The 24783-nt window shown below is 37.8% G+C and overlaps 1 protein-coding gene across 5 annotated transcripts in view; it reads right to left on the reverse strand.

The window, feature by feature from the left end:
* Nucleotides 1-24783, reverse strand: part of Nfx1 (nuclear transcription factor, X-box binding 1) — a 59882-nt gene that overhangs the window by 23541 nt on the left and 11558 nt on the right. For all 5 annotated transcript variants that reach the window (XR_012440390.1, XM_074051606.1, XM_020163853.2 and 2 more), the window contains exons 5-11: nucleotides 21619-21724; nucleotides 16934-17005; nucleotides 14289-14428; nucleotides 11871-11970; nucleotides 11573-11790; nucleotides 4397-4494; nucleotides 536-566 (exon numbers count right to left, since the gene is read on the reverse strand). Coding sequence is in view for 4 of the 5 variants with exons in the window: in XM_074051606.1 (XP_073907707.1) it covers nucleotides 536-566; nucleotides 4397-4494; nucleotides 11573-11790; nucleotides 11871-11970; nucleotides 14289-14428; nucleotides 16934-17005; nucleotides 21619-21724 (765 nt within the window). In the remaining variant the exon portion in view is untranslated. The remainder of the gene's footprint in view (nucleotides 1-535; nucleotides 567-4396; nucleotides 4495-11572; nucleotides 11791-11870; nucleotides 11971-14288; nucleotides 14429-16933; nucleotides 17006-21618; nucleotides 21725-24783) is intronic.

Consider the following 24783-nt stretch of genomic DNA (forward strand, 5'->3'; position numbering starts at 1 on the left):
CTAATGAAGAAACAATGTCCCAGGCCTCAAGGTTAAGAAGGTTATTGGCTGCATCCCTGTTCCTGGTACCTAGCAGTCCTAACAGGCCTTAGTGGACCAAGTATCAGAGTTAGAGTGTAAAAAGGTATTAATTAGGTATAATTTGTCCTCCCCCAACATTTTATTATGAAAAGGTCAACCATATAAAAAAGTTGAAATAATTTTACAGTAATCATCCATATGTCCACTTTCTACCATTAACATAATTACTTTTCCTATATATCTGTCCATTTTTCTATGTACCTATCAGATTATTTTTTAAAATACATTTCAAAGTGAGATGTATTTTAGCAAATTTAGCTCAAATTTGTTTAGAAACCCACTAGAATTCAATTTAAGATTTTTCTCCTTTTGAGGTAAAAGTTATACAATGTCATGCACAAATCTTAAGGGTAGCCTCACTGAACTTTGACAAATACATAATTCAATCCCCCATTAAGATACAGAACATTATATTCATGTCAGAAAATCCCCTCCTGCCCCTTCCTAGTCATACCTTCACTTTTGAGACTGGTACATGGAAGCTCCTATGGAAAAAAGAAAAAGAAACAATAGCTACTCCAAGAGTAATTGAAACAATAGCCTAGAGAATAATATCATCTGTAACATTTATTCACCAACTTCACCTGCCCAGAGCTAGACCAATTAATGTGTTTTACTCACAACAAGACCCAGGTTTATTGTCTTTCTGTACAGATACGATCCTAACAATCTTTGTGGTCAGGTCTCCAATCTCATAGTAGATTAGGAATTATAAGTCTGAACAGAAAGAGGAGCTGCTGAAGGTATTCACAGCAAAAAGGATTCACCTGATCAGGGTGCCAACAGAAAAAGCCATAAAAAGTAGGTTAAGAATTGAAAATAGGAGCACATACCTATGGCTCTTAGCACTTGAGAGACTGAGGGAGATGACTGTGAATTTTAGGTCAGTCTGGGCTACATTTCTAGCTCAAGGCGAGCCTGAGCTATATAGTGAGACCCTGCCTGAAAAAATAAAGGACTGGAGGTGACATATGGATCAACTGGTAGAGCCCCTGCCTAGCAAGTGTGAGGCCCTGAGTTCAAACTTCAATACTGCCAAAATAAATAGATAGATACATAAACAGACAAATAAAATAAAGAACTGAAAATAGGTAATAATCTGCTGCCATTTAATGCAACCCTATGCCCCTGTCAACACTGCTCAAGTGTACCAAAGTAGAATACGGGAAATCTTTATAGTGGCCTCAATTATGTGTAAGCAGCTCCAAAGGTTTCTCACATGTTATTTGTTGAGACATGATTCTGAATAATGTGTGATGAGGCTGATGTGTGGGAAGTGAGTCAGACAGTTAGGGTAGAATGAGCTTGGCTAGTTGCCCAGCATCTACCTCTGAATTTGGCTTTGATGTCATTTACAGGTTACCACATACTCAGAGGTCAGCAAAATGATTTTTAAATAATTCTTTGTTAGTAAATAAAAATGACCTGGATTTTAAAAAGTAGGTAATGGGAGTTGATAACAGATGTGAAGAGATCTAAGAAATTGAAGGTTCTCGGCTAGAAAATAAATGTTTTAGATTAAAACATGAGTTGGTTGGAATCAGCAATATGTCAAAGCTCCCCATATGCTCTCCAAACATATAAAGCAAGAGTGATTCATGAAACTGTATTTGCTCTTGTCAAAGCAAGCATTGGATTATACAGAAGAAACCATATGCTGGAGTGGTATCTCAAAATGTGGGTAAAAGACAGAGCTCCCTAAATCCCTGCAAATCAATTACCAATGAAAACTTAAGGGCTGGAGCACTGCTCAAGTGGTAGAGCATATGCCTAGCAAGTGCAAGGCCCTGAGTTCAAATCTCAGCACCTCCAAAAACAACAACAAAAAACTTCCCAAAATTTAAATACAGCATTTTTTAATTAAAAGGTAGTAAGATACAGCATATATTTCTCAGACTCCCTACAAGGGATAAAAATAAACTAATCTTTGAAGTTTTAAGAGCTAAGTTTTGTTTATCTAGAGAATTCACTCCCATTACAATAAATAAATACATAAAATGAAAAATACCCATGTTCATAAAAAATCTGGTTAAACAGTGAGATGAGTATGATAGCTTGCTGAAGGTATTTTTTTAACCTTATCAAAAGGGTTGAACAGAATTCATATTGATAGTGAGTTCCTTCAACAATTAAAGATTTAATTTGCAAAAAATCAATTCAGTCTTTCAAGAATACACTCACTGCCATGGGTCCACTGTAGAGCACATGAGGACAGAGTAAATGAAATGAAAGAAAGCAGAGAATGAGACTGTTGGAGAGAAGGAGCAAACTTAACAGCTATTTCTAGCTTACATGCCCTAACCTTGCTTGTAATTCACAAAGGTCACAAAAAGCATCTTTGAGCATTGCTAAATTGGTGATTACTAAATCTCAGCATCTCACAGCTGTTTTTTTGTCTATTTGTGGTTAAGGGCAATTGAACTCAAGGCTTCATGGATATGAAACACATGCTCTATCACTGAACCACACCCTCAGCTCTCTCATAGTCTTCAATTTGGTATATATGAAGTAAAAAGTGGTTCAGAGCTGGAGAGTGGCTCAAGTGGTAGAGTGCCTGCCTAGTGAGGATAAGGCCCTGAGTTCAAACCTCAGACCACCCCAACACACACACACACACACACACACACACACACACACACACACAAAGAAAAAAACAATCCACTTCTCATGCATACTGTCACTTCTTTCAGAAAAAATCTCACACATGCTTGCACAACTTTTGTTTTAAAAAAGTATACTACTTTTTTTCTTTTATTCTGCAGTTTACCTATTAAGCTAACTTCCAACTTATGGACTGTATCCTCAGAATTATTTCTTGCCCAGACCTTGACTGTATTTAACAAACAAAACCAATTGTTCAGAATTCTGTCTCCACCCCAGTCTATGCTCGGCTGGGATAGGTGCTGACATGCTCTGAAATGACCAGAAGTAGGTCAAGAGCAGGACAGCTCATCACTTAGGAGGCTCTACTTAAAGACTTTCATAGGAAGACTTCCTGATTCTTTTGGCATTACAGCCTAACTCCAAAATAGTTAGATGCTCCTTTTATAACACACAATCCAATCATAACTACACAGGGCAGACAATAGAAAACGACAAGACGGTGGTACAGTGAAGAATTAACCTCACCCAAAGATAACAGGCTTTTATTTTTTTTGGCAGTTCTAAGGTTTGAACTCAAGTGTCTCACGCTTGCTAGGCAGGCCCTCTACCACTCTGCCAGCCCTTTTTTGTGTTGGGTATTTTTGATAGGTTCTCGCGAACTATTTGCCTGGGCTGGCAGTGAGCCTCCTGATCTCTGCCTCCCAAGTAGCTAGGATTACAGGTATGAGCCACCAGTGCCCAGCAGTTCTGGCTTTTTTACTTGACTCCTAAGAGATAGTCTGTAAGCCTAGTGGAGTACCATTCCTGATAGGTGTGTCATTATTTGTCTATGGCACTGGGTTACTAGATTGTCTATAAACACATGATTTAAAACCAGGTTGACCCCACTGGATAGTCTTGGGTAGGGGCTTTGTGTCACACAGTATCAGTTGACTGCTGGAGAGATTGGATACTGAGAATGGCCATGTGGGTAGTCATCCATACTTACACAGTGGAGTCACAGTAAAAACTCTAAACACACAGACTCTAAACATCCAGCTTCTCTGGATGGCTATAACTGGCATACTGTTGCTCACTGAGGCTGAGAAAGTAATGCTGTCTTGATCCACAGGAAAGGACAAATGAAGCTCCACATTTGATAGTTTCTTGGGACCTTTCCCTGCATGCTTCTTCCCTTGGCTATTTTTAATCCGTATTGTATCTTCATAATAAAAATGCAACTATGTCTATAACAGATTTCAGTGAGTTTGATGAGTCATTCTACCAAATTATCAAGCCTTGAGGTAGTCTTGGGATCACTGAACTTGCAGTTGGTATTAGAAGTAAGAGATTATGTGGACTGTTCTAATTTATCAGTTGTCTAATAAACTCTTACAGTGGGTGTCAGAAGTGAAGACAGTCTTGTGGACTGTGTCCCTTCTAACATCTAAGTTTGCTAACTCCTTGTAACAGTGTTATTGCTTCTCTTTTTACAGTTGCATTCAATACAGCTATTTGAATACCTGCTTATCCCCACTATTAGCCTCTGAGCCTTGAGTGCTGCAACCATCCCACACCTATCCTACAACTGGCTCATAGTAGGTGTATCAGGATACATCAGTGGGATTCAATGAATCATACATAGGGATAAAACTAAAGTTATTTTGGTTCCTTCCCTCCCATAATCACCATTTTAAAGGGCAATGATGGTAATGAGTCTAGCATTATTTACCTTTGTTCTGAAAGAGCATCTGCAGGAAATAACTGATGTGCGCGAGCATGGTCCACAATCTCCTTCATGGCAGAGCTTTTCACAGGTATGAATGAAATCTTTAATAAAAATGAAAAAAGCTGGGAATGAAAATTGCCACTACTCATTTTTATACTGCCAAATTCACTATCCATATGGTCTTTCACTTCTACTCTTTCCAACTCCAGAATCAGAGTTGAGGAAAGAAAGAAGTAGTCTGTGCTTCTTCCCCTGTCCTCCCTTCATCCATTAGGCTGGGCCTTTTCAGACAAGGTCAGAACCCAGCATTAGTTATGGAATATGCTTTGGCATGCATGCTGCTTTGCCTAAATCAAAGAATAGATCTTTTGATTCCTTCTTTAGGCCCCAAGTCTCCAGATTAGATTCAGATCTTTTTAAAAATGTAGCTATGGATGATTTCACTGAAATATTCTTTTTTTTGTGGTACTGGAGTTTGAACTCAGGGCCTACACCCTGAGCCACTCCAACACTTTTTTGTGATGGGTTTTTTCAATAGGATCTCACGAACTATTTGCCTGGTCTGGCTTCAAACCACAATCCTGATTTCTGCCTGAGTAGCTAGAATTATAGACATGAGCCACTGGTGCCCAGCACCAAAATGTTCTTGACTCTGCAAGTTATTTGAGATCACTGAAGTCATGATCCATAATCTCACTGACTCAAGCTTTGTAATTCTAACAAGGTTTAGGACAAGCCTCTGGGGTCACCCAGAAGCTCTTTCTTATGGTTTCTGTATTCTTCCCATCCTGTAATTTCCAGACTCATTGTATCTTTGACTCTAACATCTGTCTGCTAAAAACAGCATGTAGTCTGTAAAGCCATACTACTCTGAACGCATCCGATCTTATCTAAAAATAGCATCTAGTTTGATTTTGGTGGTGATGCTTTTTTTTTTTAACCCAATCTGAAAAACCCTTGTTTCTAATTTGTCTAATCCATTCACATTCAGTATTATTGTTGATATAGGTGGATCTATGTTTGCCATTTTAATTTTAGATTTCTGTATGCACTATGCTTTTTGTTAGTCTATTCTTCTTTATTGCTTTCTTTTGCATTAAGTCAGTATTTTCTATAGTATACCATTTTTATTTCTTTAATAATGTTTTTCACTACACTTTTTGAGCTGTTTTCTTAATGGTTGCTCTAAGGCTTACTATAATCATCTTATCAGAATCTATTTCAGATTTAATTCTAGTGAGATATAGGAATTTTACTCCTGTAATAATTACATCCTTCTTCCCTTTTGTGCCATTATTATTTTACATACGATATATATTGCAAATTGAGAACTACACTGTTATAATTTTATTTAGGGACGTATCTATTAAAGATGCTGAGAAAAGAGAGCAAGCATATAGTTTGTTATGTTGTTCTTATTTACCATTTCTGGTTTTCCTCATTTATTCTCGGGGGTTTGAGTTACCATCTGGTATAATTTCCTTATTCCAATAAAATTTTGATCCCTTCTACCTCCTTTGTGCTAGTACCATCAGATATATTTCTGCACGTTATAGGACTACTGTATATATATTACACAAGGGCTTCTCTTTTATGCAATTGCTTTTAAAATCAGTTGGAAGAGAAAGAAATATTTATACTCTCCTTTATAATTATATAACTACTTGTACCAGTACTCTTTTATTTTTTCATATAGATTTGAAATTCCATCTGGGTTTACTTGCTTTTAACCTCCAGAATTTCTTTTACTATTTATTGTAAGAAATATCTGTCTACTAGAAGTGAATTCTCAAGTTTTTGTTGGCCTTTTTTTTTTTTTTGGAGGATCTGAGAATTGAACCCATGGCTAGTGCATGCCAGGCAAGTGAGCTATACTTTCATTTCCTAGATATAAGATTTTTTTTTTTTGGAGAGGGGACGTTTGAACTCAGAGCTTTGAGACTGCAAAGCAGGCACTCTACCACTTGAGCTATACCGCCAGTCCATTTTACTCTGGTTACTGTGGAGATGGGGGTCTCGCAAACGATTTGCCCAGGCTGGCCTCAAACTGTGATTCTCCCAATTTCAGCCTTCCAAGTAGTTAGGATTATATGCATGAGCCATTGGCACCAGGCTAGATATAATTCTTGGTCAGCAGTTTTTCCTTTCATAACTTTGAATATGTCATCCCACTATCTTCTGTCTGTAATATGTTCTCCATTGTTTCTGATGAGAAACCCAACTGTCAGTCTTACAGAAGTTCATTTGTATGTAATAAGTCATTTTTCTCTTGCTGCTTTTAATATTTTTTCCTTGTCTTTGGCTTTCAGTATTTTTATTACATGTCTAGTGTGGATCTCTCTGTGTTTATCCTACTTGGAGGGTTTTTTTTTTATATATAAATTTATTAGTATATATTCATTATACGGGGGGGGGGATTCATAGTGACAATTCCTATTAGTCTTATATTGTACATTAGTTACATTGCCCCCATCGTCTCTCCCCTCCACCCCCTCCCCACCCCACTTAAAGAAATTGTAAGAGGTTTCTTAGTTCTGTTTCATATAGGTATCTGACTACTTGGAGTTCTATGACTTTCTTGATGTTTTTTCTATAAATTCAAATGCTTTTTCTTCTCATCAAAACACCTGTATCAAAATTTTGTATCCATTATTTCTCCAAATATTTTTCCTCTTCTTCTATCTCTTTCTTATATTCCCACCACATGTATGTCTATGTGCACATACATGAGGCGCTGTTCAATTTTCTTTATTCTATTTTCTTTCTGTCCTTTGGATTATGTATCTATCAGTCTATCCTCAGATTAACTGATCATATCTTCTATCAGATCAAATTCACTGAGGAGCCCTTTAATGAATTTTTTCACTTTAGTTTTTGTACTTTAAACTCTAGAATTTCCATTTGGTTCTTTTTTGTTTGTTTTGTTTTGGTTTTTTGAGATAGCATCTTTATATAGTCCAGTTTGGTCTCAACTCACAATCCTCCTGTCTCAGTCTCCTGAATGCTGAGATTACAAACTGTGTATACCACACCCAGCCATTTGGTGCTTCTGCTATCTTTATATCTTCCTTTACCTCTTTAAGCAGTGTTTCTCCTTCAATTCATTGAACATATTTATGGGTATTTTAAAGTCTTTACTAAGTCTAACATCTGGTTAATCTTACAAGTAGTTTTTGTTGCCTGTTTTTTTTCCCAGTTTCTTTGTATATCTCATAATTTTTCTTGGAAACTAGACATTTTAGCCAATATGTTATAGCAACTCTGGATATTGTTTCCCCTTTCCACCTTTATTTTTTTTTTAAATGTGTTATATATTTGTTTTGTGATTTGGCCAGACTACCTTAGTGAAGTCCATTTTCCATCCTATAGTATGAAGCTATAGGTATTATTCTTTGGACAATATAGCCTCGGGGATGCACATTCACCCTAGGATCACAGTGGTTTTAGTGAGGCTTTCTTTGACTTTATTTTTTTGTTTTCAGTGGTACTGGGATTTGAGGTAGTCTGTCCCTCCTAGTGAGATAAGATAACCCTTGACTGGGAGCTGAGGAAAGAGAAAGTCCCATCTTCTTGGCCATACTCAACAACCTGAGTGGAGGGCTGGCAGAGTGGCTCAAGTGATAAGAGTGCCTGCCTAGCAAGAATGAGGCTCTAAGTTCAAACTGTAGGACCACCAACCCCCCTCAGCCCCCGCCTCCAAAAAAAAAAAACTGAAACAAAACAAAAAACCCATCCTGAGTGGAGGTTTTGTCAAGTTAAGAAAGAGAGGATGAGTGGGGCTAAATACCACAGTCTTGCTGTTGTTTACTTAAGTTTTAGTAGATTTTCTCTTTTTCTTTCTTTTTTTTCAGATAGGGTCTCAATATGGAGCCTAGGCTGTCCTAGAACTTGAAGTCTTCCCGCATCAGCAACTGTACTGCTGAGATTACAAGGATCTGCCACCATGTCTGGCAGGTACAGTGTATTTTCTTAAATAAATTTCTCTTCATTTTGATGTATGCCCTTAAGAACAAGTCCCTGGGACATTAAATGGTTGCTTTATTATAGTTTTCCTCAACTTTGCTCATCCAGCTGGGGAGTAGAACCATGGTGATCTCCTAATACTAACCATCCTGAGAGTAGAACTGCACTCATAGTTTCCTGTACTGAAGCTATACCTCTGGGATAGAAATTTCCTACTGGATGAGATACTAAAAGACTTAAAGAAGCTTTCTAGATAGATTAGATCAACAAACTAGCATCACTGTTACCATTAGTCATGTTTATATTGTCTTTAAGCTCTTTAGTTCAACTCAGCACAGTTTCTCATGACAAAAATCTGCTGTGGGTACATTCTAGGCAAGCACTCTGCTACTGAGCTACACACTCACTCCTCCTGACCAAAGTTTCTGGTTTTACTTCTGAAGTGCTGTGGATTGTAGATAAGTGCTCTGACACTGAGCTATACCCCCAACTCACTGTCAAAATTTTTAATAATCCCAAGGATATTGCCCTGCTCTATTACACTTTCTGGGCACTGAAGATGGATATGTTTACACTTCCAAAAAGAGAGACTCTGATCCTTTTTGCTAAATCAAACATATACAAATACTTTTTTTTTTTTTTTTGGTGGTACTAGGGCTTGAACTCAGGTCCTTCACCTTGAGCCACTCCACCAGCCCTATTTTTGTGAAGGGTTTTTTGAGATTGTGTCTTGCGAACTGTTTGCCCGGGATGGCTTCCATCCGCCTGCCTTCTGAGTAGCTAAAATTACAGGTGTGAGCCATCAGCATGCAGTGCATGTTTTTAAATTTATTTGTTCACAGAGACAAGGTTGGACATTTCCAAAAGAATTTAAATTTCTAAGAAATTAGGAAAATACTGACCAGAAGTATATATTATTATATTATACAAAATATGCTGGGTCTGGGGACCTAAAGCAGGTGAGTGAATATCTCATCCCCCATGGAGAGCACTATGAGCCCTGCACCCTGAGGAGATACACGGTCTCATAACAGAAGGCTTTAAAGGTCATTTCCCCCAACAAGGGGCAAATAGGCCAGATTATCAAAGAAAGCCAATATGCGAATCCATGGCAAATGAAAAGAACCCACCTAACCCTTACCCTAACCCAGAGTTAAAGCGTCCATAAAAAGCCTCAGCCTTCACCTGAGCAGGGAGCCACCAGTTTCCAGGCTCCACTGCACTGCTCTAGTTGTAGCCTTCTTTCTCTAATAAATCCTACTTTGTGTGCCGACCTTGTTGTCCCACGAGTCAATCTGCTGCCTCACAAGGCAAGAACTCTCGACTGGCCCGCAACAGATACATTATTAACTAAAAAAGTGAATTAAAGTGCATATGGTACAATTGCATTTATGAAAAATCAAAAGTTAGATATCTGTAGTATAAATATATAGGCATATAAATACATAGAAGATTGGCTAGAAAGCTCTGTACTCATCAGTAGTTATCTCTGGGGGCAGACAGGAGGTGATGTGTGGAAAACAAATTTTCTTGTCTGAGGTTTTTAATACTGAGAATGCATTACATTTTCATCAAAACAATTAAGGGAAAATTTAAAAAGGAAAGGAAAAATAAGTAAAAATGAATAAATAAAAATCTGCTTAGAGGCTGGGGAAATAGCTGAGTGGTAGAGCGCTTGCCCAGCCTGTGCTAGGCTCTGGATTCCATCCCCAGCACAGGGGTAAAAATTTGCTGAGGTACAGGAATTACCTTATAATTCCTTGATCTGGTATTTATCCCCAAAGTCTGTAACTGACAGTTACTACCCTACTCTTATTCAAATGTCCTTGCAGTACTTATTTCACATTTCCCTTTTCTCTTACTGCCAATAGAATCATGTGAGCCTGAGTAGAATTTCTAGTCATTATATATGAAATTCTCACAAAACTGGCCCTTGTTTTTTCTGAAAAGGTAAGACCTTTAACATTCTTCATTTAGAAACCATCTTATATCCATTTCATAGATATATTTTCATGACAGGCAGAGAACCAAGAAAAAAATTCACTGTATTAGTACAGTATTAAAATATGAGAACAAATAATTTCTCTTGTACACATAATTTTAAAATCAGATGAGAAAAAAGTTAGAGTGCTCTGTTGATTTCTGCTTGTACTTAAAAACAATGTGAAATCTCTCTTTTTAATAAAATGGAAACCAAACCAAACCTGTCTAGTTTTACCTAAAACATACATGGTTAGAGAAGTATCTTTCCTGTTCAGTCTCAGTTGCCTACTTTCATTTTTCTAAATTCATGGCCTTTAAAAAACTCACTCAGAAGATATGTTGCTAAAACCACATGTACATATCTGACTAAGATAGGTTCAGTTAGAAACTCAGTCTATTATTTTATATCTAATTCTAACGAACCTTTTCTGGTTTCTATTTTAATCAAAAGCCACAGATTAGAAGAAAGGGGGAAGACACTAAAGACTGGCAAGCAGGTATACTAAAAGTACTGACAAGAAAATAAACAACAAAAAGCTTCAACAAGCATGTAAAACAATTCAAAGTGGTATGGCGCAAAGAGCCTAAGAAAATCTCAGCAGGCCTTGAAGGCATCATTGCATTCTGTGAAACAGGTTCATGAAAATTATGACTCTGAGTCAACTGGGGAAAACATTTACATTCATGAACCTCTGCTTAAAGGAGCGAACTTAAATTTTAGAGAAGTGTTCATCCAAATGATGTTCAATAGGTGTTATCCTCAGCTATATGGGAAGCTTAGCTATATGACATTCTTTGAATGGTCTAACTGCTGAAATTTTATTGTACTTTACAATTTTAATTCTTAAACATCCTACCCCGTTATCTTAGTATGTTTCTATTAGAGGAAAAGGCACTTAAAGACTTGCTGAACCCTGGATTAGTAAAAGTACTAATAAAACTAAGTGTTTATAGCAGAGTAAGCTGCTAAGAGGAATCCTAATGTCCCCCATGGAATAGTATCTCACCAGTTACTCAGAGTTGGCAAGAAAATACCTGAATTGGAGAGATCACTTGGGGAAGTGTGTATTTTCATAAGTATATTTTGAGGAGGAAAAGAAAACTACACATATAAGTATGATCATAATATTTAGAAGAACTGCTGATATTACAACTGGTATTTAATACTACTTTGCAAAAAAAATGTTATTTCTGCCAAACATTTACATGGATATTTTTAAAGCCAACTTTTACCTGTGGAACCACAAGGCAGAGGCTTGCCACATACTTTTCCACATGAAGGGACAGGATCCATGCATGTTTTCCGACTACTACTTCCAAGTTCTAGCAATTGGCTGAGCGGAGTTTGGCCACAAGGGCAAAAGCGCACCAGATGGGGGAGCCGTGGGCAAGGCTGACAGGGCTGAGGGTGGCACACTTGAGAACATGTATGGCTGCCACATTTCAAGTCCCTATTAAGAAAAACAAGCTATTACATAAGTGTCACATAAAACACAGCTTTATTCTAGCTGAGGAAAATGTAAAACCTTACTTGCCACATATCTTTAAACAGCTGAAATCCCCAAATCCATCAGATTTTCCTGTGTCTGTTCCACATAACACATCTCGAGAAGTGCTGCCACAGTAGCATACTTAAAGACACAATTTCAAAAGCAACAGATTAGTGACCTGTATGTGTTCTTAAAATATTCCAAACAATCTCTAAGAAAATACAAAATGCTCTTCATTCAAGTATTGATCAGACCTGATGGTTTATATAGTAGCTCTTAGACTCACCTAAGAGCTTCACACAGGAATAAATTAAAAATGGCCTGTTACTCTGCCAATATCTCATAGTGCCTCTGAAGCACATTCTGAGAACAGCATTATTGTAAAGCAACCCCCAATTAAGGGAACACAATCCGGTCCTAAGGCCATGACAGAACACCATGGATTGGGTGGCTCCCTGGGAAGACGCCATAGAGGATGGACAAGCTGAGCTGGTAGTAGTGGTAAAGGGGTTGAGACTTGAACTTCCTATCCTCACTTCAGCATAGATTTGATAATTTATATACTGGGGTTCACATAAAATGTTAAAAAAGGTCCCTGTGACTGACAAAAAAATTAAAAATAATGAAAATAGAAAATCCTTAATAATTTAAATACTACTAATTTAAATTTGAAGTAATCATATTTGGGAATTCATACTAAGTAAAAAGTTTCAAAATGAAACTTTTTAAGGAGTTATGTTTATAATGTGTTAACATGTAACAGTCCTAAAAAGGATTCATTTTCATCAATTTACATAATTTTTCTGATAAGTATCATTTTATATGATTTATTAAAAATGAAAGCTTATAAATCTATGCAGGAATACATAATAAATGATGACCAGAAGAGTTGAAATTAAATTGAAATTTTATAGATCTAATGATAATTTCCTTTTTCCAAGGACAATTTAGGTAAACTGTAGCACAGAAAATCAACATCAGAATAAATGTAATAGTATAGGAACATATCAAATCTTAAAAATCACGTATGTAATAAATGAAACAGAATGTTTCTAATAAAACATTAGAAATAATATTCAAAAATTAAAGTGTATTAAACAGAACCCAAAATGTCCATTGACACATGAGAAGTCTCAAGTCACTGAAGACATAATCAAGAGTCAAGATTTTTAAAGTATACAACCCACCTTTGATTTCATCTCCTGTTCTAAAATTTATTCATCCATTCAATAAAAAGATACTAGATGAATTAATATATAGATATAGGAAGTGGAAACAATATTTGCCAATCAATGAGTTGGTAAATGAATCCTAGCAAATGGTGTTTGAATTCAGGAGCTTCAGGTTGTTGGGCAGGTGCTCTACCACTTGAGCCACACCCCAAGCCCACAACTGGGAGCTTCTTTGCCAAGTCTCTGCTCAAACAGAACAGAGGGATTTTTGTCAGAAGTAATGAACAGAGAGCTATGAACTGAGTTGATTAAAGGTAGGAAAATTGTGACAATAAAAACAAAATGGAGTCCCTAGTCAATAAGGAAATAACCTGAGTACAGTATCAAAAAGAGACAGAACTATGAGTTGGTGTCAACAGCATTATGAGTTAGAGCTGATGGAACAGTAATAAGGAACCAGACTGTCTGGAGGAATGACTTTATCAGCATGAATATGTTAAGCATTTTATCAACATATGAGTAAATACCCAGAAGGAGTGCCTATTAAATCTCCAGATAAGGCTGAAAGGGATCCCAGAAGAATTACCACTCAAAAAGATAAACTGCACATGTGGCCAAAATAGTTTACACATGCCTAAGGCCTAGCAACTCAGTTTAAGATTAGCCTGGGGAAGACCTGTGTGAGACCCAGTCTCAAAAAAAAACAAACCAAACCAACCAACCAACCAAACAAAAACCCACCCTAACTTACCGATCCCTTTTTCAGTTGATGGACATTTGGGTTGTTTCTAGTTTGGAGTTTTTATGAACACACATTCCTGTACTGTTGTGATGTAGGTATGCAAATACCAAAGAGTGGAATGGATGGGTTTTAGGATACATACAGGTTTAATTTTATAAGAAAATGCCACCAGATGTGGTGATACATGCCTGTAATCCTAGCTACTCAGGAGGCAAGAACAGGAGGTTCATGAGTTCCAGGCCAGCTAACGAAAAAAGGAAACTGCCAAACAAATATCCAAAGTGGTTTTACCATTTTACACATCTGCTGGCAATGTATGAGAATTCTAGTTGCTGTCCTCTGCCAACATTTTGTCATTAGTCCTTTTTATTTTAGCCATCCTAAATGAGATACCTCATTATGAGTTTGGGATTCCCCGCCCCTTCCTTTGACCCTCCCTCCTTATTATGGATTTTTGTAAGACAGTTTGATTGCAAGGTAATTCACATACCATATAATTCCAGAAAAGTTCACAAGCATTGTTAGCTGGTGTGTAGACCACTTACCCTGGTTCAGTATGATCCGACATGGCTGGCATTGACCCCCATGGCACAACTCTGCACAGTGGTGTTGACCACAGTTCAAAATATTTTCACATGGGTTAGAACAGTGGACTGAAACAGCCTGACCACAGCGAACTGTGTGCCTATAAAGATAGTAGATATAAATACAACATCATTCTAAAAGTTCCTATTGTATAGATAAACTAACACTGAACTCCAAGCCATCCCAAGGTTTTCTATATCTTCTTTCTTCAATTTTTTTTTTTGGTGGTACTGGGGTTTTAACTCAGAGGTTCACACTTGTAGGTAGAGGCTCTACCAATTGAGCTATAGCTCCAGTTCTTTTTACTCTGGTTATTTTGGAGATAGATAGGGTCTTGCTTTTTGCCTGGACTGCAATCCTCCTACTTGTACTTCCTGGACAGTTGGGATAACAGGTGCATACAACCACATCCAGCTAAGACAGATAAGATGGGGATGGGGTCTTGTGAACTTTTTGTTCAAGCTGGTCTTGAACTGTGATCCTCCCAACCTCAATACTCCCAAGTAGCTAGGATTATGGGTGTGAGCTCTTTCCTTCAATTATTATTTCCTTTTTCCTTCTCCACATTTTCTTTCTTTCTTTTCCTCTTTGCTCTTATTTCCCACCCTGCTTTTCTCTCTCCTCTGTTTTCTGATCCTTGATGAACTGAAGGCTATTCCTGAGAATTTGTCTATGTGATTTCCTTTGAGTTCAAAGAAGCAGCTACAGGAGAGCAAAGAGCTCTGGGATGAGGAGGCAGAAGATCAGGTTCTAGTCCTAGCTTTGCCTAGAGCTCTCACAGTACACAGTACCTTATAGACAGGAGAGGGAAGACAGCAAAATATACTCAGATCTGACCTACTCAGATTGAAAGCACAATGGCATTTTCTTGAAACTCAGCCCATTCATATTTTATGCAGCTATAATACTTAGAACATACTAGATATGAATTTGATTCATGGTAAGGAAATCATTCCAGCTTTGCTCTAATAAGCATCCTGATTTTGCAGACTTATTGGCTTTTAGACACTGCCTTCAGGTCTGTTTCCAGGGTAATGGTTTAGTGTCTGAAGTCTACTCCCCTACAGGAGGAGTTTTATTCAATCCCTTACTCCCATCTCAACTACATTTATTTCTTGCAGTGCTGGGACTTGAACTCAGGGCCTACAGCTTGAGCCACTCCGCCAGCCCTTTATCGTGACGGGTTTTTTCAAGATAGGGTCTCTCGAACTATTTGCCCAGGGATGGCTTCGAACCACGATCCTCCTGATCTCTGCCTCCTGAGTAGCTAGGATTACAGGTGTAAGCAACCAGTGCCCGGCTCATATTTTGTTTTTAAAAGTCACTGTTATATACATGGATAATCAGTGTGCAGCACTCAGCATAATGGCTACTGTTGGCCTATTATGCTACAATATGTCTAGAACAATGGCTATTTAACATCAGCCTTTGAGGTAGACAAAATTATTTCTATTTTATGATAAAAAAAATGAGGTTTAGTGAGCAACTTACTTGCTCAGGATCAAACTGGCAGAACTCAGATAATGACCTTCTGACTCAGAAATCTCAGGCCACAAGGATACAAATGCACATTACTGAAAATATGCATGATCCCATCTTGTCTCAGGGTTCAAAAATAATTTTAAGACCTTCCTGGGCCTCACAGGCACTTCATAGTCATCAGTGATCCTTGTACTGATGATGCAGGAAAATGTGTATTTTAACAGAAGGAAGGTGGACTCTAGGATTACTTACTTTTGCATGCAAAAATATTCACTGAAAACCTCCTAGATACTATGTTAGGCATAGAAAAATGGTCCCTGCTTCCTAGTCTTAACAGGCCTGGGTTCAAGTCCTGGTTTTGTCACTCACTAGAGATATTAAAAAAAAAAAAAAAAAATCCCTGTAATTTTGACAGTTCACCTGAAAGGTTAATGCTACAATCTCACTGTGTATACTTAATAACTTATAAGACTACAAAATGTAGCTGGGCGTCAGTGGCTCATGCCTGTAAACCTAGCTATTTGGGAGGGTGAGACTGGAAGGACTGATGTACAATGCCAGTCAGGGCAAATAGTTCTAGAGAGCCCGTCTCCAAAAATAATCAGAGCAAAAACAGACTGGAGGCATGGCTCAAGCAGTAGAGCACCTGCTTTGCAAGTGTGAAGCCCTGAGTTCAAAGCCCAGTAACCTACCCCCCAAAAAAATTGCAAAAGAGGTATCATAGGAAACTACAATTTATAGGAAATTACTAAATTCTACCAAAAGCAGATAAACAATTTTTTTAATTGTCTGTATTGACCATGTAGAGACATTTTTCTTGTCATTATTCCCTAAACAGTATAGAGTACCAATTATTTACACAGCCTTCACGTTGTATTAGGTAATATACATAACATAGAGAGATTTAAAGTATACTTCAGAAGATATGAATAGGTTATAAGCAAATACTATGCCATTATATAAGGATGGAACATTTATAAATTTTTATCCTCTGAGGTCCTGAACAAATCACATGGATACCAAGGGATGACTTTATTTACACCTAACATTTATTTGTATCTACTTACTAATCTTTTCACAAGTTAATAATGCATGTAAAAACTGAGGTTTTCTTTAACTTTACCTGGTCCGTCCACATTCACATGTTTTAGTCATAAAAGCTGGGCAAGGTGGGCAGGGTCCAGGATGGCACAAGCTGAAAAAGAAAGATTTTAATGACTTAACCACACCCATGCACTCAAATTAAAATAAAGCTGCCTCAACTGGGTCCTATTATGAATATGGCAACAAATAAACATAGTATGAAATATCTTAGTATTTCTCTAAACTTGCTTAAACTATTTAAACAAAGAAACCAATTCATTTTTATGTAGAAAAAACTGACAGCATTATCATCTTAGAGTCTTAAGGAAAAACACTGGTTTTATTTGGGTCTGACAGTCAAAGATGACATTTTCAGATATGGTCTTGATCCACTTATAGTAGAATGTGGGGATAAAAACAGCTTGCCTCTCTTGATGGTAGAGTGCTTGCACGTGGTAGACCCTGGGTCTGACCCCCAGCACCTCTAAAAAGATGAAGGACGGAGGTGGGAAAAAAAGAGAGGCTGGGCATGATCAAGCAGATCTGTAATCCTAGCACTAGGGAGGCTGAGGCAGGATGATCATGAGTTTTAAGTTCAGTCTAGGCTACCTGTGAGATCCTGTCTCAAAAAAACAAAACAAAAACAAAAACAAAAAAACAAGGGGGAGGGAGGGAAGGAAGGAAGGAAGTTAGGAAGTTACGAAGAAAGGAAGTAAGTTCATGGGAAGTACAGATACTTCCTTGTCAGCTAGTAAACTAACAACCAGCAATAGGCTAGCAATGGGAACACTAAAAAGGTTGACATGAGGGTGGAACTTTGGTAAGGAACATAAGGAGAGAAGAGGCAAAGAATCATGGGAAAAACTGAGCTTAGTGACATGCTACGGGTCAGAAGTAGACTTCTGAAGAGAATGCTTTTTATAGGAACTATATTACAGAGACCAATAGAAAAAAAAATCACAAAATGAAATTTATATATTCAGATAAATACTGTCTTCTTCTAAGCAGACACCCTGGTAAACTACACACTGGTTCAGAAATGCTATCACTTACATTTTTGAACTTGTGCAACTTTTTTTTTTTTTTTTGCGGGAGGGGGTAGCATTCTAAGTGATGGCAAAGTATAATCCTTAGGGAATTAAAATCAATCTGAGGCAAGTCTAATTAATCACACAGGTTATAAAATTTAATGTAAAAAACCAAATGTGCCTTACATAGTCTGACTGGGATTTTTAGTTTTATATGTAACTCCCAAACCAGTTCTGGAAGGTTTAAACAAAGTTTGAACAGTATAAACAATCCAGAAACAGGGGCAGAGTCTTCTAAGGTAACTTGATTTCATAGCTAGTAACCATAGGAGACATAAGTATAAGAGTATTTCTTTAAAGATGAGTATTATTATTCAATGGTTATTTCACATGATATGCCTCAACCTTTTCAGATGGAACAATTTAAATAGCTTTAGTACCTGCTTTGGCAGCACATACTATAAAACTGCAATGATTCATGGTCCATGTCTAAGGATGACACCCAAATTCATGAAGTATTCCACATTTTTTTTGTGAAAGACTAAACTGAGAAGACTCTATCTTTCTACACCAAGAAAAGGGGTCACTGGAAACTGGAGAGTATGGGAGAAGACTTAAGAGTAGGAAGAGCTGGAGAAAAGGATCTCCAAATTTTGGATATGTAATGACATAACTGTTGGTCTCACCCCTGACTGGAAATTTATATAACAGCTCCACCAAACCACAGTAAAGGCTTTGAGGACTGAATGACAATATAAATTATGACTCAAATTTCACACTATTCTCTGAGTGGAGCATACATCATGCTGATCCATATAACATGGAAAGGACTTGGAAAAAAGAATGAGATTGGGACCATCAACATTGAAAGTGAAATTTCTTGGCAGTCTGAATCTAATCACATTGACTATCTGTTTAAACAAAATGAGCATTCTCCAGGAGATTATAGTAGGACCTAGAAAGTTGCCAAATAAATTAAAGTGTCCTGAATACAATTCAAAAATATGTGACATAATAAGAATCAGAAAAATTTGACAAACGTTTAAAGAAAATATGGTAGATGCCAAATACAAGATGATCTAAGTCTTGGAATTGTCAAAGATTTTGAAGCAGTCATTATAACCATTCTGTATGAGATGATGCTAACACTTTCGCTCTGGGTATTTTGGAGAGAGAGTCTCACTTTTTGCCTAGGCCAGTGGCACGGACAGCAATTCTCCTATTTTATGCTTTGCACTATGGCTGGTTTGATAGGCATGTGCCGCCATGGTCAGCTTTCCTCCCCTCCCGTTTAGATGGTATCTCATGAATTTTTTTTGCTAGGGCTGGCCTGAAACTGCAATCCTCCCAGGTAGCTAGAATTAAAGGAGTGAGCTAACCATGCTGGGCTGAAGTTAACACTTTTTTTTTTTTTTTTGCAGTGCTGGGGTTTGAACTCAGGGCCTACACACTGAGCCACTCCGTCAGCCCTTTTTTGTGATTTTTTTTTTTTTTTTTTTGAGATAGGATCTCCTGAGCTATTTGCCCAGGTTGGCTCCCAACAGTGATCCTCCTGTATAGCTAAGATTACAGGTGGGAGCCACTGGTGCCCAGCTGAAGTTAATACTCTCAACACATAAACTCTCAGCAAAAATACAGGAATAAAATAAATCACCAAATAAAAATTTAGGAACTGAAAAATATCTGCAATTAAAAAACAGCCTCTAATGGTAATGAGAAAGGAAAAAATTCCAGTGGAATTTAAAAAATGTGAAGAGCAGAGAGAGAGAAAAGAAAAAAAAGATGGAAAGATGGACAGAGTCCCCAAGTCTACCACAACAGTATCACCAGGTCTAATCTTTGTGTCTTTGGAGATCTCAAAGAGACTCTAGAAGGGAAAGAGTTTATCTCTAAGACTTGAACTCAATCTAAGGTTTTCTTAACTTTTAGCAGTGTTTTGCAATACTTGGCTGGAATCACCTGGAGAGCTTTTAGTACTCCAGAGGCAGCGTGGGATGTAATTCATTGTTAAAGTACTTTTCTAGTATATTCAAGGCTCTGGGTTAGATCTACAGCACCATAGAACTAACAACAAAAACAAACAAAGCAAAACAAACAAAAGCCTTGTGGAGGTTCAGAATCTACCAAAAGAGAATCTGATTCAATTGCTCAGAGATGGAGACTCAGTATTGGTGTTTTAAAATGATTCTAATATGTAGCCAGGGTAAGAACTACTGCTATAGAATTTTATGAATAGGGGAACAACCCAAAATGGAGAAAGTGGTCAACTGTGCCTTCTAGTCCTGGTAAGTATAAAAGGGCAGGTTTTAGGGCATCCATTCCTTTCACACATGGTACTATCTGATCTGTACCACTTTTGATGTTCTCCGAGTCACAACCAGGGTCCATTTCTGCAAAAACTTTGGAAAGAGTGTTTCTTATTACTAAATTTACTTAAAATGCAAGCTATAGGAAGGAATAATTTAAGTAAGTAAGTCCCTGAGGATGGACCCAAGCAAGCAACCATGGACAGGGAGCAGCTACCTGCCTAGCAGATTGCAAACCATCCTGCTTGTTAGCTTACTATGAAATAGCCCAATTCCACTGACCATTCCCCAGCACTACCACCCCAGTTCCATATAGAAGAAGTTGTGTTTTGCTCTTAGATTTGAGTAATAAAGCAAGAATTACCACTGTTTTGATTACTTGGCAGACTCTGTACCAAACCTCTGAGGTACATTAAATTCATTTAATTTTCATAGGACTTTCTGAGGTAATATTATTCAGATCATTATTATTTTACGAATGCAGAAACTCAGGCTTAGAGAAGCTAAATAACTTGTCTAAGGGTCACATTACTACTTTAGTGACTCTAATCCAAGATTAAAACCTTTGTATGAAGTCAAAGACTGTAGAAATTTATTTGTAACTGATCAACTGTTTTTTTATGAGTATGCAGTTTTCTTATCATATAGAAGCCAGTAAGAGGGACTGAAGGCATGGCTTAAGTGGTACAAAAGCATCAGGCCTTGAGTTCAAACCCCAACACCAACTAAAAAAAAAGGGCAGCAACTAAGATACACTCAAATGCTGGCTATTATAGGGAAGAATTCACATTCTAAAAATACTGTCAGATAGGATGCTACATCATGCGTTTTCCCAGGCTGTCCTATACACTCTCTTGGACCTGGATATCACTGGGGGATAAACTATCTGAATCTTTGTGTGTATGTGTAACTCAGGGACCTTAAGCCACTCAACCAGCTCCTTTTGTGATGAAGCTTTTTTCAAAATAGGGTCTCATTAACTATTTCCCCGGGCTGGCTTTGAACTGAGATCCTCTCGATCTCTGCCTTCTGAGTAGTCAGGATTACAAGCATGGGCCACTGGCACCTGGTTGAATCTTCTTTTTAGAAGTCAGCTATGTAATACAGTGAACTGGTTTTGGAAACTCCAGTCCCATCATGTCCTAGCACTGTGACTCTGGCAAGATGCTTGGCCTTTCTGAGTTTCATTTATAAAGTGAGGCTCACTGAGCTGTGGTATGAATTCAACAAGCTAACTTATGTAGAGTGCCTGGTACAGAGTAAGTGCTCAGTAAATGTTACCTTATTACTCTTCACCCCATCCTGTTACATGCTAACCAGGTATGTTTATTCAAAGCTACCAGCAAAGCATGTCTACCAGGAATCCCCAGAGGTCTAGCATTCCAACTTACAGGTTACAGGAATGTGGGCAGTCCTGGCCAGGCTGCTTCTTTCTACAAACCTCACCACAACTATGTGGAATTTCATTTCTGCTCCATTCAGGATTCTTTACCTTGCCTAAAACATATCAGATCAAAGAGTTAATGCTACAAATTTCAATTATGTCCTCGACTTATTACCTAGAAAAGACAAAAAGTTATTTTTATTTGTAAAAATGCCATTTTCATTAATAAACACAATCTGTCTTTAATCTATGATAAAAACCTAATAGATAAAAATTCTGTAAATGAGCCCTGGACTGATAAAGGATTATCTGTGGTAAGAATCAGAATGAAATAAGGGAAGAGGGCTGGGAATACAGTTCAGTGGTAGAGGCCTTATTTAAAATGCACCATGTCCTGGGTTTGATCCCCTGCACAGGAAGGAAAGAAGGGAGGGAGGAAGCACTGGGTGAAAAGGGAAGAAGCTGTAAGATAGAAAGGACATAAATCCCCTAAACAGTAGGAACTCACCTATTCTAAAGGTATAAAGTCATAAAAGGGATATTATTTCATAAATCAATGTCACTGCATAAAGCCTTACTGAAATCCTCCTTGGATTTAGCACAGAGGTAGAAAGAGTAAAACCCAAGTCAGAGGACTCTTCCTTGCCCTTGAGGAATCTGTCCTAACTTAGGCACTCTAGAAGGGAAATGATAGCCATCCCAAGCCTTTGCTTCTGCTTTTTTCTCTATATGCTTTCTTTGGGAAATTTTATTTATATTGGGAGTTTCAAAACACCTAAAGATCAGTGATTCCCAAATCTGCATTTTCTACTTTGCCTGCCCTAAGACTTCAGTCTCAGTCTCACATGTCCAACCACCTGCTGAATATCTCTGCTTGGGGTTTCTTTCACCTCAAACTATCTACAGCCAGAGTTTACATCTTTCCTCTAGAGTCCCTCCCTCTTCAGTGTTCCCTACTTCTGTCAGTGACACCATCACTGTCAATCACGCTCATTAAAACTATAGTCATTGCTGACTCCTCTTTTTTTTTCCACATTTTTTAGTTACTAAGTCTTGTCAAGTTTTCCTACAGTATCTCTTACCTCATCTCCCCTCCTACTCTTGCTCTTACCTTACTACTAGCCAAAACCTCATCTCCAGACTATTACAAAAGCTGCTTTTCTTTCTTACTCCAATAAAGTGATCTGGTTTTGCCCTAACATTTTTTATGGTTCTACCTCTTTTCCCTGAGTCAAAATGATGTCTTTGTTGTCTTTTCCCTGCCAGGATTCTGTTACACCCGTTTCTTACTCCTTACCTTTTTATCTACTAGGGTCTCAACTACTCCTTCTCAACTGCAACTACCATCCTGAAGTCCTCACATCTCTTTAAATATCCCTACCCGCCCACTGGACATCTCTCACTGGATGTCATCCATTCCTTAAACTGACTTATAACCTGAACCCATTGTCCCCACAAAACCTGGTGTTCTCGCTCTCTCTTTTTTTTCTTTTGGCAGTTCTGGGGTTTGAACTCAGGGCCTCACACTTTCTAGGCAGGCACTCTACCACTTGAGCCACTCCACCAGGCCTTTTTTGTGTTGAGTGTTTTCAAGATACGGTCTTGCCAACTCTTTGCCCATGCTGACCTCAAAACTTGATTCTTCTGATCACTGCCTCCCAAGTAGGTAGAATCATAGGCATGACCCACTGGAGCTGAATGAACCTAGTCTTCTTGACCTACCTTTTCTCTGGTAAAATCATTTCCTTTCACACTTAGGTTGTCCCCTTCTCACTGCTGTTAATTCCTGTTTATTTCTGAAATCTTTACCTTTTCCTTTCCATTCTACTCATCATAGATTCTTACTATTCTTTATTTGATTATATGTCCCCAAACTGTTTAAGCTTCAAAATACTCTCATGGCCAACAACTAATCTCCACAAAAACTGACATTCTAGTCAGGTGTGGTAGTGTGCACCTGTAGTTCCAACACTTGGGAGTCTGAGGCAGGAGGATCACTTGAGCCCAGGAGCTCAAAACCAACCTGACCCAGCACTACTAAAAAAAGAGAAAGAAAATTGATGCTCTTAGTGACTTCAAATGAAGTTAAAATATTTAAGCCTTGAATCGAAGGCTTGGCTTTACCTTTCTAGTCATCTTCCCAGTCATTTCCTACTCCTCCACCATCATACAGGCTGGGCTCTGTAATTGGATAACTTCCTTCTCTCCCAATAGAAGCCTTACTGTTTTTGAACTTCTGCTTATACTATTTTCTTCAAAAAAATGTATCTACCAAGATTTTACCTAGTTTTCATGCCCAGTTCAATTCTACCTCCTTCACAATGGCTTCCCTTAATCATCCAGCCAGATGTCATAACTCACCCCAAAAACTTCCCATAGTACTTTGCATTTCTAGTAAAACATCAGTTAACTGTGTCTTTTTGTTTCTTCATTTGTTGAGACAGGATCTCACTATGAAGAACAAGTTGACCTTGAACTCATAATCCTCCTGACTTAGCCTCCCGAGGACTGGGATTAACTACATCTTAATTCTTAGACTATAAGCTCTGGAGAAGTCAATCAATAGTCCATTTCCCTGTTTCTTCAAAACACCTGGTACATTCATAAATTCTCAGTGAAATTATATTAAAATTAATGATATCATGAAAGAAGAGTATGGGTCAAAGCATAAGGTAAATAAAGCCTTTATCTGCATTCTCACATTATTTTACCTCCTAGATTATCTTTACCTTCATTCCACACTTTTATACCTTCTTAGAGTCTTTTATATAAGCCTTTAACAAGATTTTTAATTATACTGCAGTACTTTATTTAAATTTTGTTTAAAGTAATTAAGTCTTAGTGTTCTTCTACTTGCCCAATTTTCTATTGATCTCTTATTTCCAGTTTTATGCTGCCTTTCCGGTACTATATTCAAGACTATTCATTCCTGACTGGAGGTGTGGCTCAAGCAGCCGTAGAGCACCTGCTTTGCAAGTTCAAAGCCATGAGTTCACACACCCCAGTACCACCACAACCACCCCCCCAAAAGAATATTCATTCTCTCAACTAATACCAATTTAGTATCTAGTAAGGCTTGGATTTTGGCAATAAAACATATAAGATCAACCGATTCTGAACAAAAGAGAGGCCAAAATAAGAAAGGGTAACAAAAAGAAGGGTGACTGGTAAT

The sequence above is a fragment of the Castor canadensis genome, chromosome 13 (genome assembly GCF_047511655.1).
Source record: "Castor canadensis chromosome 13, mCasCan1.hap1v2, whole genome shotgun sequence".
NCBI lineage: Eukaryota > Metazoa > Chordata > Mammalia > Rodentia > Castoridae > Castor > Castor canadensis.